The following is a 20,511-nucleotide window of genomic DNA, read 5'->3' as shown; positions in this document are numbered from 1 at the left end:
GCTAATGATGGCTGATAATGGGGGCTTTAAGGCCGATTTGTGGTCCCAGTCTGTGCCTGAATGGATGGACAGGGTTTAAAAAAATATATAATTTAACTAGGCAAGTGGGTTAAGAACAAATGTTTATTTACAATGACGGCCCACCCCGACCAAACCCGGACCCGGTTGGGCTCCCTAACTTGTTATTGAAGCACTGTGTGAAAAAAGGTTGTGGCCCCGGTCCACTGAGCCTCAGATGTACTAAATAAGGACAGATTGAGAGTTTTAGTGTGTAACTTCTGTCCTCTCTACCATGTCCAGTTATAACTTCTGTCCTCTCTACCATGTCCAGTTATAACTTCTGTCCTCTCTACCATGTCCAGTTATAACTTCTGTCCTCTCTACCATGTCCAGTTATAACTTCTGTCCTCTCTACCATGTCCAGTTATAACTTCTGTCCTCTCTACCATGTCCAGTTATAACTTCTGTCCTCTCTACCATGTCCAGTTATAACTTCTGTCCTCTCTACCATGTCCAGACAGTTATAACTTCTGTCCTCTCTACCATGTCTAGACAGTTATAACTTCTGTCCTCTCTACCATGTCTAGATAGTTATAACTTCTGTCCTCTCTACCATGTCCAGTTATAACTTCTGTCCTCTCTACCATGTCCAGTTATAACTTCTGTCCTCTCTACCATGTCCAGACAGTTATAACTTCTGTCCTCTCTACCATGTCTAGATAGTTATAACTTCTGTCCTCTCTACCATGTCCAGTTATAACTTCTGTCCTCTCTACCATGTCCAGACAGTTATAACTTCTGTCCTCTCTACCATGTCCAGTTATAACTTCTGTCCTCTCTACCATGTCCAGACAGTTATAACTTCTGTCCTCTCTACCATGTCCAGTTATAACTTCTGTCCTCTCTACCATGTCTAGACAGTTATAACTTCTGCCCTCTCTACCATGTCCAGACAGTTATAACTTCTGTCCTCTCTACCATGTCCAGTTATAACTTCTGTCCTCTCTACCATGTCCAGTTATAACTTCTGTCCTCTCTACCATGTCTAGACAGTTATAACTTCGGTCCTCTCTACCATGTCTAGACAGTTATAACTTCTGTCCTCTCTACCATGTCTAGATAGTTATAACTTCTGTCCTCTCTACCATGTCTAGATAGTTATAACTTCTGTCCTCTCTACCATGTCTAGATAGTTATAACTTCTGTCCTCTCTACCATGTCTAGATAGTTATAACTTCTGTCCTCTCTACCATGTCCAGTTATAACTTCTGTCCTCTCTACCATGTCCAGACAGTTATAACTTCTGTCCTCTCTACCATGTCTAGATAGTTATAACTTCTGTCCTCTCTACCATGTCCAGTTATAACTTCTGTCCTCTCTACCATGTCCAGTTATAACTTCTGTCCTCTCTACCATGTCTAGACAGTTATAACTTCTGTCCTCTCTACCATGTCTATATAGTTATAACTTCTGTCCTCTCTACCATGTCTATATAGTTATAACTTCTGTCCTCTCTACCATGTCCAGTTATAACTTCTGTCCTCTCTACCATGTCTATATAGTTATAACTTCTGTCCTCTCTACCATGTCTAGACAGTTATAACTTCTGTCCTCTCTACCATGTCCAGACAGTTATAACTTCTGTCCTCTCTACCATGTCTAGATAGTTATAACTTCTGTCCTCTCTACCATGTCCAGACAGTTATAACTTCTGTCCTCTCTACCATGTCTATATAGTTATAACTTCTGTCCTCTCTACCATGTCCAGTTATAACTTCTGTCCTCTCTACCATGTCCAGTTATAACTTCTGTCCTCTCTACCATGTCCAGTTATAACTTCTGTCCTCTCTACCATGTCCAGTTATAACTTCTGTCCTCTCTACCATGTCCAGACAGTTATAACTTCTGTCCTCTCTACCATGTCTAGACAGTTATAACTTCTGTCCTCTCTACCATGTCTAGATAGTTATAACTTCTGTCCTCTCTACCATGTCCAGTTATAACTTCTGTCCTCTCTACCATGTCCAGTTATAACTTCTGTCCTCTCTACCATGTCCAGACAGTTATAACTTCTGTTTTCTCTACCATGTCTAGATAGTTATAACTTCTGTCCTCTCTACCATGTCCAGTTATAACTTCTGTCCTCTCTACCATGTCCAGTTATAACTTCTGTCCTCTCTACCATGTCCAGACAGTTATAACTTCTGTCCTCTCTACCATGTCCAGTTATAACTTCTGTCCTCTCTACCATGTCTAGAGAGTTATAACTTCTGTCCTCTCTACCATGTCCAGTTATAACTTCTGTCCTCTCTACCATGTCCAGTTATAACTTCTGTCCTCTCTACCATGTCTAGACAGTTATAACTTCGGTCCTCTCTACCATGTCTAGACAGTTATAACTTCTGTCCTCTCTACCATGTCTAGATAGTTATAACTTCTGTCCTCTCTACCATGTCTAGATAGTTATAACTTCTGTCCTCTCTACCATGTCTAGATAGTTATAACTTCTGTCCTCTCTACCATGTCTAGATAGTTATAACTTCTGTCCTCTCTACCATGTCCAGTTATAACTTCTGTCCTCTCTACCATGTCCAGACAGTTATAACTTCTGTCCTCTCTACCATGTCTAGATAGTTATAACTTCTGTCCTCTCTACCATGTCCAGTTATAACTTCTGTCCTCTCTACCATGTCCAGTTATAACTTCTGTCCTCTCTACCATGTCTAGACAGTTATAACTTCTGTCCTCTCTACCATGTCTATATAGTTATAACTTCTGTCCTCTCTACCATGTCTATATAGTTATAACTTCTGTCCTCTCTACCATGTCCAGTTATAACTTCTGTCCTCTCTACCATGTCTATATAGTTATAACTTCTGTCCTCTCTACCATGTCTAGACAGTTATAACTTCTGTCCTCTCTACCATGTCTAGATAGTTATAACTTCTGTCCTCTCTACCATGTCCAGTTATAACTTCTGTCCTCTCTACCATGTCCAGTTATAACTTCTGTCCTCTCTACCATGTCTAGACAGTTATAACTTCTGTCCTCTCTACCATGTCTATATAGTTATAACTTCTGTCCTCTCTACCATGTCTATATAGTTATAACTTCTGTCCTCTCTACCATGTCCAGTTATAACTTCTGTCCTCTCTACCATGTCTATATAGTTATAACTTCTGTCCTCTCTACCATGTCTAGACAGTTATAACTTCTGTCCTCTCTACCATGTCCAGACAGTTATAACTTCTGTCCTCTCTACCATGTCTAGATAGTTATAACTTCTGTCCTCTCTACCATGTCCAGACAGTTATAACTTCTGTCCTCTCTACCATGTCTATATAGTTATAACTTCTGTCCTCTCTACCATGTCCAGTTATAACTTCTGTCCTCTCTACCATGTCCAGTTATAACTTCTGTCCTCTCTACCATGTCCAGTTATAACTTCTGTCCTCTCTACCATGTCCAGTTATAACTTCTGTCCTCTCTACCATGTCCAGACAGTTATAACTTCTGTCCTCTCTACCATGTCTAGACAGTTATAACTTCTGTCCTCTCTACCATGTCTAGATAGTTATAACTTCTGTCCTCTCTACCATGTCCAGTTATAACTTCTGTCCTCTCTACCATGTCCAGTTATAACTTCTGTCCTCTCTACCATGTCCAGACAGTTATAACTTCTGTTTTCTCTACCATGTCTAGATAGTTATAACTTCTGTCCTCTCTACCATGTCCAGTTATAACTTCTGTCCTCTCTACCATGTCCAGTTATAACTTCTGTCCTCTCTACCATGTCCAGACAGTTATAACTTCTGTCCTCTCTACCATGTCCAGTTATAACTTCTGTCCTCTCTACCATGTCTAGACAGTTATAACTTCTGTCCTCTCTACCATGTCCAGTTATAACTTCTGTCCTCTCTACCATGTCCAGTTATAACTTCTGTCCTCTCTACCATGTCTAGACAGTTATAACTTCGGTCCTCTCTACCATGTCTAGACAGTTATAACTTCTGTCCTCTCTACCATGTCTAGATAGTTATAACTTCTGTCCTCTCTACCATGTCTAGATAGTTATAACTTCTGTCCTCTCTACCATGTCTAGATAGTTATAACTTCTGTCCTCTCTACCATGTCTAGATAGTTATAACTTCTGTCCTCTCTACCATGTCCAGTTATAACTTCTGTCCTCTCTACCATGTCCAGACAGTTATAACTTCTGTCCTCTCTACCATGTCTAGATAGTTATAACTTCTGTCCTCTCTACCATGTCCAGTTATAACTTCTGTCCTCTCTACCATGTCCAGTTATAACTTCTGTCCTCTCTACCATGTCTAGACAGTTATAACTTCTGTCCTCTCTACCATGTCTATATAGTTATAACTTCTGTCCTCTCTACCATGTCTATATAGTTATAACTTCTGTCCTCTCTACCATGTCCAGTTATAACTTCTGTCCTCTCTACCATGTCTATATAGTTATAACTTCTGTCCTCTCTACCATGTCTAGACAGTTATAACTTCTGTCCTCTCTACCATGTCCAGACAGTTATAACTTCTGTCCTCTCTACCATGTCCAGACAGTTATAACTTCTGTCCTCTCTACCATGTCTAGATAGTTATAACTTCTGTCCTCTCTACCATGTCCAGACAGTTATAACTTCTGTCCTCTCTACCATGTCTATATAGTTATAACTTCTGTCCTCTCTACCATGTCCAGTTATAACTTCTGTCCTCTCTACCATGTCCAGTTATAACTTCTGTCCTCTCTACCATGTCCAGTTATAACTTCTGTCCTCTCTACCATGTCCAGTTATAACTTCTGTCCTCTCTACCATGTCCAGACAGTTATAACTTCTGTCCTCTCTACCATGTCTAGACAGTTATAACTTCTGTCCTCTCTACCATGTCTAGATAGTTATAACTTCTGTCCTCTCTACCATGTCCAGTTATAACTTCTGTCCTCTCTACCATGTCCAGTTATAACTTCTGTCCTCTCTACCATGTCCAGACAGTTATAACTTCTGTCCTCTCTACCATGTCTAGATAGTTATAACTTCTGTCCTCTCTACCATGTCCAGTTATAACTTCTGTCCTCTCTACCATGTCCAGTTATAACTTCTGTCCTCTCTACCATGTCCAGACAGTTATAACTTCTGTCCTCTCTACCATGTCCAGTTATAACTTCTGTCCTCTCTACCATGTCTAGACAGTTATAACTTCTGCCCTCTCTACCATGTCCAGACAGTTATAACTTCTGTCCTCTCTACCATGTCCAGTTATAACTTCTGTCCTCTCTACCATGTCCAGTTATAACTTCTGTCCTCTCTACCATGTCTAGACAGTTATAACTTCTGTCCTCTCTACCATGTCTAGACAGTTATAACTTCTGTCCTCTCTACCATGTCTAGATAGTTATAACTTCTGTCCTCTCTACCATGTCTAGATAGTTATAACTTCTGTCCTCTCTACCATGTCTAGATAGTTATAACTTCTGTCCTCTCTACCATGTCTAGATAGTTATAACTTCTGTCCTCTCTACCATGTCCAGTTATAACTTCTGTCCTCTCTACCATGTCCAGACAGTTATAACTTCTGTCCTCTCTACCATGTCTAGATAGTTATAACTTCTGTCCTCTCTACCATGTCCAGTTATAACTTCTGTCCTCTCTACCATGTCCAGTTATAACTTCTGTCCTCTCTACCATGTCTAGACAGTTATAACTTCTGTCCTCTCTACCATGTCTATATAGTTATAACTTCTGTCCTCTCTACCATGTCTATATAGTTATAACTTCTGTCCTCTCTACCATGTCCAGTTATAACTTCTGTCCTCTCTACCATGTCTATATAGTTATAACTTCTGTCCTCTCTACCATGTCTAGACAGTTATAACTTCTGTCCTCTCTGCCATGTCCAGACAGTTATAACTTCTGTCCTCTCTACCATGTCCAGACAGTTATAACTTCTGTCCTCTCTACCATGTCTAGATAGTTATAACTTCTGTCCTCTCTACCATGTCCAGACAGTTATAACTTCTGTCCTCTCTACCATGTCTAGATAGTTATAACTTCTGTCCTCTCTAACATGTCTAGATAGTTATAACCAGTGTTCCCCTTCTTTAGTCATCAGCTGTCATCACCGCCATGCCCTTCACTGTCAGAGAGAAACCACTTGACTTGGACACTGTTTATTGTACTGCGCTGTTTCCTGGCAACATGATGTGTGTGTTGTGTGTATGTGTGTATGTGTGTGTGTGCAAAGTGGAGGCCAAGGAAAGTTAGTGTGGAGAGAGAGGGGGGGGGGGGGGGGGGGGATACAGCAGCACCTAGATCTTCTGCACAGATTCTGTCAGACCTGGGCCCTGACAGTAAATCTCTGTAGGACAAAAATTATGGGTTTCCAAAAAAGGTCCAGGACCACGAATACAAATTCCATCTAGACACCGTTACCCTAGAGCACACAAAAAACTATACATACCTCGGCCTAAACACCAACTTCCACAAAGCTGTGAACGATCTGAGAGACGAGGCAAGAAGGGCCTTCTATGCCATCAAAAGGAACATCAAATTCTACATACCAATTAGGATCTGGCTAAAAATGCTAAAAATACTTGAATCACTATGGTGGTCTGTTTCAACTGTTCTGCCTGCGGTTATGGAACCCCTACCTGTCCCAGACCTGCTGTTTTCAACTCTTAATGATCGGCTATGAAAAGCCAACCGACATTTATTCTTGATTATTATTTGACCATGCTTGTCACTTATGAACATTTTGAACATCTTGGCCATGTTCTGTTATAATCTCCACCCGGCACAGCCAGAAGAGGACTGGCCACCCCTCATAGCCTGGTTCCTCTCTAGGTTTCTTCCTAGGTTTTGGCCTTTCTAGGGAGTTTTTCCTAGCCACCGTGCTTCTACACCTGCATTGCTTGCTGTTTGGTGTTTTAGGCTGGGTTTCTGTACAGCACTTTGAGATATTAGCTGATGTACGAAGGGCTATATAAAATAAACTTGATTTGATTTGAATCAGTTATAGGACCCATTGTCCTTTATGATTGTGAGGTCGGGGGTCCGCCCACCAACCAAGAACTCACACAATGGGACAAACACCAAATTGCGACTCTGCAGGCAGAATTCTGCAACAACATCCTTCGTGTACAACGTAGAACACCAAATAATGCATTAGGCCAATACCCACTAATGATCAAAATCCAGAAAACAGACGTTAAATTCTACAACCACCAAGGAAGCGATTCCCAAACCTTCCATAACAAAGCCTTCACCTACAAAGAGATGGACCTGGAAAAGAGTCCTCTAAGCAAGCTGGTCCTGGGGCTCTGTTCACAAACACAAACAGACCCCACAGAGCCCCAGGACAGCAACACAATTAGACCCAAACAAATCATGAGAAAACAAAACGATAATTACTTTACACATGGGAAAGAATTTTGCAAACTAGAATGATATTTGGCCCTAAACAGAGAGTACAGTGGCAGAATACCTGATCACTGTGACTGACCCAAACTTAAGGAAAGCTTTGACTATGAACAGACTCAGTGAGCATAGCCTTGCTATTGACAAAGGCCGCAGTTGGCAGACTTGTCTCTCAAGTTTGCCTAGGCTATGTGCACACTGCCTACAAAATGAGGTGGAAACTGAGCTGCACTTCCTAACCTCCTGCCAAATGTATGACCATATTAGAGACACATATCTCAGATTACACAGACCCATAAAGAGTTCAAAAACAAACCCAATTTTGATAGAATCTCATATCTATTGGGTGAAACACCACAGTGTGCCATCACAGAAGCAACATTTGTGACCTGTTGCCACAAAAAAAGGGCAACCAGTGAAGAACAAACAACATTGTATATACAACCCATATTTATGTTTATTTATTTCCTTTTGTAATTTAATTATTTGCACATAATATGACATTTGGAATAAATGTCTTTATTCCTTTGGAGTTTAATGTTGATATCAGGAATCAAGGTAAGACCCAAGTGCAGACTGTGTGAAGTAACACTGTTTATAGTAACACCAGGGGCAGGCAAACGACAGGTCAAGGCAGGCAGGGGTCGGTAATCCAGAGTAGAGGTCAAGGTACAGGACGGCAGGACAAGGCAGGCAGGGGTCGATAATCCAGAGTAGAGGTCAAGGTACAGGACGGCAGGCTCAGGGTCAGGCAGGGGTCGGTAATCCAGAGTAGAGGTCAAGGTACAGGACGGCAGGCTCAGGTCAGGCAGGGGTCGGTAATCCAGAGTAGAGGTCAAGGTACAGGACGGCAGGCTCAGGTCAGGCAGGGGTCGATAATCCAGAGTAGAGGTCAAGGTACAGGATGACAGGCTCAGGTCAGGCAGGGGTCGATAATCCAGAGTAGAGGTCAAGGTACAGGACGGCAGGCTCAGGTCAGGCAGAGGTCGATAATCCAGAGTAGAGGTCAAGGTACAGGATGACAGGCTCAGGTCAGGCAGGGGTCGGTAATCCAGAGTAGAGGTCAAGGTACAGGACGGCAGGCAGGCTCAGGGTCAGGCAGAGTGGTGGATACAGGGTCAGGACAGTCAAGGGTCAAAAACCAGGAGGGCGAGAAAAAAAAGAGACTGGGGAAAAACAGTAGTTGAGACAAACAAGACGAACTGGCACAGACAGACAGAAAACACCAGTATAAATACTCAGAGGATAAGTGGGGAAGATGGGTGACACCTGGAGGGGGTGGAGACAAGCACAAGGACAGGTGGAAGAGAGAGAGAGAGAGAGAGAGAGAGAGAGAGAGAGAGAGAGAGAGAGAGAGAGAGAGAGAGAGAGAGAGAGAGAGAGAGAGAGAGAGAGAGAGAGAGAGAGAGAGAGAGAGAGAGAGAGAGAGAGAGAGAGAGAGAGAGAGAGAGAGAGAGAGAGAGAGAGAGAGAGAGAGAGAGTGGACAGTTAAACAAAAACAACCACACAGACCTCATCATTTTCTTATTATATAGTGAGGAGAGCTGTATGGCCAATCATCTGTTATTATTTAGTGAGGAGAGCTGTATGACCAATCATCTGTTATTATTTAGTGAGGAGAGCTGTATGACCAATCATCTGTTATTATATAGTGAGGAGAGCTGCATGGCCAATCCTCTCTTATTCCATTCTGAGACGAGAAAGAAGAGATGTTGAAAGAGAGAGAGCAAGCGAGTGTGAGAGAGAGAGAGAGAGAGAAAGAAGAGATGTTGAAAGAGAGAGAGAGATACTGCAGATGATCATGAGTCTGCAAAGCTCTCCTCTATTCTAATGTAATGAGTTGCAGAAGTTTGAATATGTGGGTTTGAATACATTATTCGTTATTCGCATATGCTTAGTTCAAACTCCACCTCTGCTCTGTGCTGCCATCTTGTGGGATAATGTGATAGCACATCATCGTCAGGCTCGTGTTGACTAGACACCAAAACAGACGGAAAAAGGGGAGGGACCACCTACCTGAATCTGTCCAATAAGAAACTCTTGTTTTTGTTGCAATAACACTTTCAGTTGCCAAAACATTTTGCTACTATGTGCACTAATGATATATTCATTAACTAATGTGTCCCCTGCTCCCTGTAGCCTCAAACCTCCCTCATCCTATTGGATTGTGGCTCCACACACTCATGAAGACTGCCTGGCCGCTATTCATTCATTTATTGGAGCCACTCTCCAATAGAATGAGAGAGGTTGGAGGCTACAGGCATCCACTACTGACGGGATGAGGTCAATATCCTTCCAGGATACCCGGGCCAGGTTGATTAGATAGGCCTGCTCGCTGAAGTGTTTTAGGGAGCGTTTGATAGTGATGAGGGTAACCTAATTTATGTTTCTATAACTCCCCTGAATGCTATGGTCAGCAGTATCATGCACATATCAACCTGAGTTATCCTGTTAGCACTGAGACGGTTTGCCCTACTAGGAGCATTGTGAGTCATTGGCTGTTAAAACCTCTACGGGATCGGTTGAGCTAACGTGTGCTAATGTGATTAGCATGATGATGTAAGTAACAAGAAAATTAGACATTGACATATCTGATATTGGCAGAAAGTTAAAATTCTTGTTAATCTAAATGCACTGTCCAATTTACTGGAGCTATTACAGTGAAAAAATACCATGGTATTGTTTGAGGAGAGTGCATAACAACAAAAAACTTTTATCACGGCAACTGGTTCGATACATTCACCTCTGAATGTAAATAATGTACTTACAGTCAGTAATCTTGCTCTGATTTGTCATCCTGGGGCCCCAGAGATAAAATGTAGCATAGTTTTGTTTGATAAAATCGATTTTTATATTCAAACGTAGGAACTGGATTCTACAATTTGACCAGCCACCTGGGCCGCTGATTAAACCCTGATTGGGTTTACACAACCAAAGAATTTCTGCAGAAACTCTCAGGGAAGCTCATCTGCGTGCTCGTCGTCCTCACCAGGGTCTTGACCTGACTGCAGTTAGGCGTTGTAATCGACTTCAGTGGGCACTCTGGAGAAATGTGCTCTGCACGGATGAATCCCAGTTTCAACTGTACCGGGCAGATGGCAGGTATGGTGTCGTGTTGGCGAGCGGTTTGCTGATGTCAACGTGGTGAACAGAGTTCCCCATGGTGTCGTGTTGGCGAGCGGTTTGCTGATGTCAACGTGGTGAACAGAGTTCCCCATGGTGTCGTGTTGGCGAGCGGTTTGCTGATGTCATACGGGCAACGAACACATTGCATTTTATCGATGGCAAATTGAATGCACAGAGATCCTGAGGTCCATTTTCGTGCCATTCATCCGCCGCCATCATCTCATGTTTCAGCATGATAATGCACGGCCCCATGTCGCAAGGATCTGTACACAATTCCCGGAAGCTAAAAATGTCCCAGTTCTTCCATGGCCTGCATACTCACCTGACATGTCACCCATTGAGCATGTTTGGGATGCTCTGGATCGACGTGTATTACAACATGTTCCAGTTCCCGCCAATATCCAGCAACTTCGCACAACCATTGAAGAGGAGTGGGTCAACATTCCACAGGCCACAATCAACAGCCTGATCAACTCTATGTGAAGGAGATGTGTTGCGCTGCATGAGGCAAATGGTGGTCACACCAGATACTGACTGGTTTTCTGATCCACGCCACTACCTTTTTTTTTTAAGGTATCTGTGACCAACAGATGAATATCTGTATTCCCAGTCATGTGAAATCCATAAATAAGGGCCTATATATTTCAACTGACTGATTACCTTAGATGAAATGAAACTCAGTAAAATCGTTGAAATTGTTGCATGTTGTGTTTATATTTTTGTTCAGTGTAAATATTGCTGTCTTCTTCTGATAAGTAAAGCAATAAAAACAATGAAACATCCCAGTAAAGTGCTAAAAATAGGCCACATTAACATACGTAGCCTAAGAAACAAGGTTCATGAAATTTGATAACGTGCTAGTAAAAGATAACATGCATAAATTCATATCTGAAACTCACTCACACATCATTCCTTTGAAGACACAGTGGTAGCAATACATGGTTATAACATCTACAGAAGAGACAAGAATGTAGCTTCTTTACAGTAGAGGGAGGGGGTTTTGTCCTACCCTGTGGTTAATTTGTCAGCTGTTACAGCTTCTTTACAGTAGAGAGAGGGGGTTTTGTCTTACCCTGTGGTTCATTTGTCAGCTGTTACAGCTTACAGTTTCATATTTCAGAAACAATATGTGTACACATGTGTATGTGTGTGTGAATGGGAATCAATTGTTGGTATAGTAAGACATAGCTGTTTGTGTGTGTGTGTGTGTGTGTGTGTGTGTGTGTGTGCGTGTGCGTGTGTGTGTGTGTGTGTGTGTGTGTGTGTGCTATATGAACATTTTATGGAGAAAAAAACCCATTAAAGTTTGCACTACTACACACACCATAATGCTTTGAATTCTGCTCATCTTTACCTTGCATCCTCTGTTGCTGCATGCATGCTCTCTCCTCACTCCCACTCCTGATGCTGTCGCTTAGCAACGCATATTCCAAGTGATGTGCAAAAAATTAAACTAGCTGCAGAGGAGATTGAGAAGAAGAAGAGGACATGAACATCGGTTTCTATTTTTTGTATGTTTTTTGAGGGTCAGTGAAGTTAGCTAGGTAAATCTCTGGGTTATTTGATCAAACCTGTTGCAGTCACAGCTCTTGCTTCGTCGTTCTAAAGTCCGGCAGGTGGCGCTGTTATAAAGCGAAGGGGCCAGTGGCTCTTTCATCAAGAATCGAAGAAGGAGTGGGAGACAAAAAATAAAGGAGAGAAAAAAAAGAAAGGAGGCCGACCCGACACAAAACATAACGCACACCGATAGCTGTAGCGGGTCCATTAATGGACATAAAATAAACAGATAGCGAGCAAATACGCTTGTTCACGGAATTTTATCCCGTTGAGAGCAGGTCATGCTGTTCTCGCAAAGGTAATGAGCCGTAAAGCCCTTGGGTTTCGGCTTAGCAGCGCCCACAAACTGCAGCGAAACTGGAATGATTGGCAGCCCAGGTTGGTATCGCGCCACGGGGGAGACAGTCTAAAATAGAACGGGGATTCGCTGGGCCTAACCTCAGCTTCTTTATTTAGCTAGCTAGCTGGTCAGACACTTGGGTTCCCACACGTTAGGGAAATGGCTTGATATCAGTAGCTAGCCAGCAAACAAGTAAGCTAACGCTCAAGTTTGCTAACGTTATCCAAACTAGCTAACTACGCTATCAAGGCTAACCAACACTTTGCGCATTTATTTTGACTCAAAACAACCTGCCGCATTGCATTGCTATGCTTTCCTCGTGTTTAGGTATACATGGCTAGCTAGCTAACCTGGTAAGAGAAGCCAATGTTTGGAAGCTATTTCGGTAACAGTGGAAGTGGTGTTAGCTAGCTATTGCTAGTTATTACTATTAGCCAATATTCATTGTCACTGAGATGACATGTTACCTCCACTTGGTAGCCAGCTAGTTAACGTTAGTTGGCTAGCTGACGTTAACTCAAAGCGCACATCGTGGCAGCATATGACGTTAGCCAACTAGCAGCTAACTATGGCTAGTGTTCTTTAGCTAGGTTCTAACTTTCTTCACCTTTGTCCCCAGAGCTTGTTAGGTAGATAGCTACAGTACCAGTCGTTGGTTGGTTGTGCTTTGATAACGCGGTATCCGGAACAGTAAACTGATTTGACATCAAATGGTGTGCTAACGTAAAGTGTGGCAACATTGGCTTTCTAGCTGGCTACCGAACGATTGGCCATCAGTGGGCAACGTTTGTCTTTCCTGCTGTCTTGTGTAACGTTATCTGGTCAACAATGATTAGCTAGATAACGTCCGTTTGACAGTTGATATTGGCTACCTAGTTATCGCTCAAAGTAACTAGCCAGAAGAGAGCTAACTAACTAGCTACTGGGTTTTAACGCTTGCTAACTGATTGCTAACCTGCTAGCTTTACTAGTTTGCGCGGTACCACCCTTGACCAGCAAACGAAAGCGATTTAGCAGTGCTGTCAGGGGTTTGAATTTCGTGATTTGAATTGCACGGGGACATCAATAAAGTATATTATGCAAGTTAATCAGTTCTTGATCAAAGAGAGGGAGGTGGTGTTAAAACGTTCCTTCAGTTGAGACCTCCATTTGACGTTTCTGTTCAGACAAATGCTCATAGTCTTATAGAAACTATTCTACAGAGCTGTAAATTAGCTAGAATAATTTCCCCATCCATGTATCCAGTTGTTAAATCCTAGACTTGTAAACCAGATTGGGGTGAGATTGTCAAACTGTAGGGAGTGTGTCCATATAAGTTATGATGGGGTGGCAAGGTTGCTGGATCGAATTCCCGAGCTGACAATGTAAAAATCTGTCCTTCTGCCCCTGAACAAGGCAGTTAACCCACTCTTCCCCGGTAGGCCGTCATTGTAAATAAGAATTTTGAACCACAGTCATTTAGCATTGGTCAAGTACAAGTTGCCCTGACTGTCTTCCCTGTGGGATTTCACTGACTGTGTTTGTGTCCTGCCCCCCCTGTGTGTCTGTTCCTCTGTCCGCCTGCTTCAGAGGCGACAGCGTGTCAGCAGCTAGCCAGGACGGTGTGAAGTGCATCGCCACCAGAGACCTGGGTCCAGCTGCAGCAGCTGTATACGACCCAACAGCAGTGGGAGTAGCAACCTCGGACCGGCCTGTCTCCCCACCTCTCCTACATGATGCCTTCCCAGACACCGCAGACACACTGGACGAAGGGGGTGGGTGTTACTGTTACTATCTTCTGTCTGCAGCATGTGGCCTGCCTGTCTGCAGCATGCTGGGGTGTGTGTGGGCTGGGGTTGGGTGTGGGCTGGGGGAGGGTGATACTGCCTGTCTGCAACATGTTGTTGGTACTGTAGGTATTTAAGTGAGCTACGACTGTTACGCCCCTTGCGGGTCTCACTGTAGGCAGACCTGCTACCCATTTCTCTAAAGAGTAAAAGGGGATTCGTAACAGGCCTGCCGACCTAGGCAGGGGTGCTGTGTATTATAGTAGCTTGGTCCAGGCCTGCCGACCTAGGCAGTGGTGCTGTGTATTATAGTAGCCTGGTTCAGGCCTGCCGACCTAGGCAGGGGTGCTGTGTATTATAGTAGCCTGGTTCAGGCCTGCCAACCTAGGCAGGGGTGCTGTGTATTATAGTAGCCTGGTTCAGGCCTGCCGACCTAGGCAGGGGTGCTGTGTATTATAGTAGCCTGGTTCAGGCCTGCCGACCTAGGCAGGGGTGCTGTGTATTATAGTAGCCTGGTTCAGGCCTGCCGACCTAGGCAGGGGTGCTGTGTATTATAGTAGCTTGGTCCAGGCCTGCCAACCTTAGTAGCCTGGTTCCGGATCTGTTTGTGCCGCACAAACAGATCTGAGACCAGGCTTGGGTTATTATGGGGTCAGTTTAGCGGTACATGAGACCATACTTGGGTTGTTATGGGGTTAGTTTAGCAGTACATGAGACCATGCTTGGGTTGTTATGGGGTTAGGTTAGCAGTACATGAGACCATACTTGGGTTGTTATGGGGTTAGGTTAGCAGTACATGAGACCATACTTGGGTTGTTATGGGGTTAGTTTAGCAGTACATGAGACCATGCTTGGGTTGTTATGGGGTTAGGTTAGCAGTACATGAGACCATGCTTGGGTTGTTATGGGGTTAGGTTAGCAGTACATGAGACCATACTTGGGTTGTTATGGGGTTAGTTTAGCAGTACATGAGACCATGCTTGGGTTGTTATGGGGTTAGGTTAGCAGTACATGAGACCAGGCTTGGGTTGTTATGGGGTTAGGTTAGCAGTAAATGCTGACACACCTGACAGCGGCTGTGTGTGAAATTACACCCTATTCTCTATATAGTGCACTACTTTAGACCAGGGCCCAATGGCACCCTATTCCCTATATCTATGCATAGTCATTTCACCCCTACCTACATGTACAATTGACCTCTAACCTGTACCCCCTGTATGTAGCCTCGTTATGTTATTGTGTTTTTATTTTTTACTTTAGTTTATTTGGTAAATTTCTTAACTCTTCTTGAACTGCACTGCTGGTTGAGGGCTTGTAATTAAGCATTTCACTGTAAGGTCTACACTTGTTGTATTCGGCGCATGTGACAAATAAAGTTTGATTTGATATATAGTGCACTGCTTTAGACCAGGAGCCTATTTGTATTAGTGTATCTGTTGTTGTGGTCACATTGTCCAGAGGTGAACCTGTAGTCATCATGTCATTGGACTATAGACACCCTGTGTGTTCTGTGTAAATGACTAATAAACTGGTAGTGGTGTCTTTAGGACTCATCCAGCTTCTCTCCCTCTTTCCTTCCTGGGTCCTCAGACTCGCGTTGGCTTAATGTTTCTGTTGAAGTGAAAGAGAAAGCGACCTCTCGTCTCTGTAGTGCGTATCTGTCCCAGGCATCTGGAAGAAGGAAAGCACCGTGAATCCCCGGGTTCCCCCACAGATATCTGCCCTCATGGTAGAGGAGGATGTGTCTCAAATGGCACCCTATTCCCTATGTAGTGCACTACTTTAGACCAGGACCCAATGGCACCCTATTCTCTCTATACTACTACTACTTAGGGTTAGTGTTCCCTCACGGCCATATCTCCATATTACAACGCTTGTTTACAGAAAACTGACGGAAGACCGAGCTTGACCACCTGTGCTAATTAGCCATCTACTGCGCTCCTAACACCTGTGTGTAAGCTAACTGGGGAAGTGTAGTTTAGTCAGATAGCTGTATGGATCTGTGCTAATTAGCCATCTACTGCGCTCCTAACACCTGTGTGTAAGCTAACTGGGGAAGTGTAGTTTAGTCAGATAGCTGTATGGATCTGTGCTAATTAGCCATCTACTGCGCTCCTAACACCTGTGTGTAAGCTAACTGGGGAAGTGTAGTTTAGTCAGATAGCTGTATAGATCTGTGCTAATTAGCCATCTACTGCGCTCCTAACACCTGTGTGTAAGCTAACTGGGGAAGTGTAGTTTAGTCAGATAGCTGTATGGATCTGTGCTAATTAGCCATCTACTGCGCTCCTAACACCTGTGTGTAAGCTAACTGGGGAAGTGTAGTTTAGTCAGATAGCTGTATGGATCTGTGCTAATTAGCCATCTACTGCGCTCCTAACACCTGTGTGTAAGCTAACTGGGGAAGTGTAGTTTAGTCGGATAGCTGTATGGATCTGTGCTAATTAGCCATCTACTGCGCTCCTAACACCTGTGTGTAAGCTAACTGGGGAAGTGTAGTTTAGTCAGATAGCTGTATGGATCTGTGCTAATTAGCCATCTACTGCGCTCCTAACACCTGTGTGTAAGCTAACTGGGGAAGTGTAGTTTAGTCAGATAGCTGTATGGATCTGTGCTAATTAGCCATCTACTGCGCTCCTAACACCTGTGTGTAAGCTAACTGGGGAAGTGTAGTTTAGTCAGATAGCTGTATGGATCTGTGCTAATTAGCCATCTACTGCGCTCCTAACACCTGTGTGTAAGCTAACTGGGGAAGTGTATTTTAGTCGGATAGCTGTATGGATCTGTGCTAAACTGGTAGTCTACATCTGTAGTTTATGAAGCATGTGACAAATAACATTTTAACATGCTTCGTGGATAATAAGTTACTATTTTATTTGAAGGATTCTTTCTGGCTGATGAAAGATGAGGGCCATTTGTTTCAAAAGCCGTATCGCAAGTGATGGTTATTTAAGTTTCTGAACGTTAAAAAGCCGCGTTGGGATTGTTGTTCACATTAGCCAGTCGTTACCAAAATCAAATGTTATTTGTCACATACACATGGTTAGCAGATGTTAATGCGAGTGTAGCGAAATGCTTGTGCTTCTAGTTCCGACAATGCAGTAATAACCAACGAGTAATCTAACCTATCAATTTCACAACTACTACCTTATACACAAGTGTAAAGGGATAAAGAATATGTATATAAAGATGTATGAATGAGTGATGGTACAGAACGGCATAGGCAAGATGCAGTAGATGGTATCGAGTACAGTATATACATATGAGATGAGTAATGTAGGGTATGTAAACATATAAAAGTGGCATAGTTTCAAGTGGCTAGTGATACATGTATTACATAAAGATGGCAAGATGCAGTAGATGATATAGTGTACAGTATATACATATGAGATGAGTAATGTAGGGTATGTAAACATTATATTAAGTGGCATTGTTTAAAGTGGATAGTGATACATTTTTTGATCAATTTCCATTAATTTCCATTATTAAAGTGAGCTGGAGTTGAGTCAGTATGTTGGCAGCAGCCACTAAATGTTAGTGGTGGCTGTTTAACAGTCTGATGGCCTTGAGATAGAAGCTGTTTTTCAGTCTCTCGGTCCCTGCTTTGATGCACCTGTACTGACCTCGCCTTCTGGATGATAGCGGGGTGAACAGGCAGTGGCTCGGGTGGTTGTTGTCCTTGATGATCTTTATGGCCTTCCTGTGACATCGGGTGGTGTAGGTGTCCTGGGCCCTGTATCCACGAAGCATGTTAAAATGTTTTGTCACATGCTTCGTAAACAACAGATGTAGACTAACAGTGAAATGCTTTCTAACGAGCCCTTCCCAACAATGAAGAGAGAAAAATAATGACACAAGGAATTAATACACAATGACTAACGATAACTTGGTTGTATACACGGGGTACCAGTAACCCAGTCAATGATTACTTGTTTATATACACGGGGTACCAGTACACAGTCAATGATAACTTTGGTTATATACACAGGGTACCAGTACACAGTCAATGATAACTTGGCTATATACACGGGTTACCAGTACCGAGTCAATGATAACTTGGCTATATACACGGGTTACCAGTACCTAGTCAATGATAACTTGGCTATATACACGGGTTACCAGTATCGAGTCAATGATAACTTGGCTATATACACGGGTTACCAGTACCGAGTCAATGATAACTTGGTTATATACAGGGGTTACCAGTACAGAGTCAATGATAACTTGGCTATATACAGGGGTTACCAGTACCCAGTCAATGATAACTTGGCTATATACACGGGTTACCAATACCGAGTCAATGATAACTTGGTTATATACAGGGGTTACCAGTACCGAGTCAATGATAACTTGGCTATATACAGGGGTTACCAGTACCCAGTCAATGATAACTTGGCTATATACAGGGGTTACCAGTACCCAGTCAATGATAACTTGGCTATATACAGGGGTTACCAGTACCCAGTCAATGATAACTTGGCTATATACAAGGGTTACCAGTACCGAGTCGATAACATGGCTATATACACGGGGTACCCGTACCTAGTCGATGATAACTTGGCTAAATACAGGGGTACCAGTACCAAATCGATGATAACTTGGCTATATACAGGGGTTACCAGTACCGAGTCAATGATAATGTGGTTATGTACACAGGGTACCAGTACCTAGTCAATGATAACTTGGCTATATACACGGGGTACCAGTACAATGATAACATGGCTATATACACAGGGTACCAGTACAGAGTCAATGATAACTTGGTTATATACATGGGGTACCAGTACTGAGTCGATGATAACTTGGCTATATACACAGGGTACCAGTACAGAGTCAATGATAACATGGCTATATACACGGGGTACCAGTACCAAGTCAATGATAAATTGGCTATATACACGGGGTACCAGTACAGAGTCAATGATAACATGGCTATATACACAGGGTACCAGTACAGAGTCAATGATAACTTGGCTATATACACGGGGTACCAGTACAATGATAACATGGCTATATACACAGGGTACTAGTACAGAGTCAATGATAACGTGGCTATATACACGGGGTACCAGTACAATGATAACATGGCTATATACACAGGGTACCAGTACAATGATAACTTGGCTATATACACGGGGTACCAGTACAGAGTCAATGATAACTTGGCTATATACACGGGGTACCAGTACCGAGTCAATGATAACTTGGCTATATACACGGGGTACCAGTACCGAGTCAATGATAACTTGGCTATATACAGGGGATACCAGTACAGAGTCAATGTGCAGGGGTACGAGGTAATGGAGGTAGATGTGTACATATAGGTAGGGATAAAGTGAGTTGGCAACAGGATTAAGTGAGTTGGCAACAGGATAGATAATAAACAGTAACAGCAGCGTATGTGATGAGTCAAAATAGTTAGTGTAAAAATGGTCAATACGGATAGTCTGTGTTCTATTATTTAACTATTTATCAGTCTGATGACTTGGTTAACTATTTAACTAACTATTGATCAGTCTGATGACTTGGTTAACTATTTAACTAAATATTGATCAGTCTGATGACTTGCTTAACTATTTAACTAACTATTGATCAGTCTGATGACTTGGTTAACTATTTAACTAACTATTAATCAGTCTGTTGGCTTGGGGGTAGAAGCTGTTCAGGGTCCTGTTGGTTCCAGACTTGGTGCATCGGTACTGCTTGCCGTGCGTTAGCAGAGAGAACTGTCTGTGACTTGGGTGGCTGGAGTCTGACAATTTATTTTACATCTCAGAGTAGGTGTGCTGATTTAGGATCTGTTCATTATGATCTAGGATCAGGTCCTCCTGTCCGCTATAATCATGTTCATTATAATCTAGGATCAGGTCCTCCTGTCCGTTATAATCATGTTCATTATGATCTAGGATCAGGTCCTCCTGTCCGTTATAATCATGTTCATTATGATCTAGGATCAGGTCCTCCTGTCCGTTATAATCATGTTCATTATGATCAAAAGGGTTAAACTGATCCTAGATCGACACTCTGAGACGCTTGGTGGATACGGGCCCTGGTCAAAAGTAGTGCGAAAGAGTCATCTCTGGTGCAGCCAGCGTTTATCATAGTGACACGAACGGTTACTTCTGAGACTGCTGAGTGGAATTGGCCACCTGTTCCATCTTTCATTGTGTTTGGACTTTCATCCATGGGCTCATACAGCAGTAATGATGGTGCTGGTTTCTCTGTGCTTCGTTGGCTCTGGTGGAGCTAACACCGTATGCTTTCTGGTGGAAGACTAACGCTCTCCACTC

At 43.0% G+C, this 20,511-nt stretch overlaps 1 protein-coding gene and 1 long non-coding RNA gene across 2 annotated transcripts in view; one reads left to right on the top strand and one right to left on the bottom strand.

The window, feature by feature from the left end:
- Positions 1-8,593: 8,593 nt before the first annotated feature.
- On the bottom strand, positions 8,594-12,577 carry LOC120042487. The gene is made up of 3 exons (XR_005476116.1): positions 12,130-12,577; positions 11,913-12,015; positions 8,594-8,701 (listed from the first exon to the last, which is right to left on the bottom strand). It is a non-coding gene; the product is annotated as an uncharacterized LOC120042487 (long non-coding RNA).
- Positions 12,225-20,511, top strand: part of LOC120042479 (serine/threonine-protein kinase SMG1-like) — a 93,871-nt gene continuing 85,584 nt past the window's right edge. Inside the window, exons 1-2 of the mRNA XM_038987315.1 lie at positions 12,225-12,493; positions 14,025-14,209. Coding sequence (XP_038843243.1) covers positions 12,417-12,493; positions 14,025-14,209 — 262 coding nt within the window. The 5' untranslated portion in view covers positions 12,225-12,416. The remainder of the gene's footprint in view (positions 12,494-14,024; positions 14,210-20,511) is intronic.

The sequence above is a fragment of the Salvelinus namaycush genome, chromosome 3 (genome assembly GCF_016432855.1).
Source record: "Salvelinus namaycush isolate Seneca chromosome 3, SaNama_1.0, whole genome shotgun sequence".
NCBI classification, from domain to species: Eukaryota; Metazoa; Chordata; class Actinopteri; order Salmoniformes; family Salmonidae; genus Salvelinus; species Salvelinus namaycush.
Note: the sequence above shows the minus strand (reverse complement) of the source record. Positions and strands in the feature narration are given on the sequence as shown.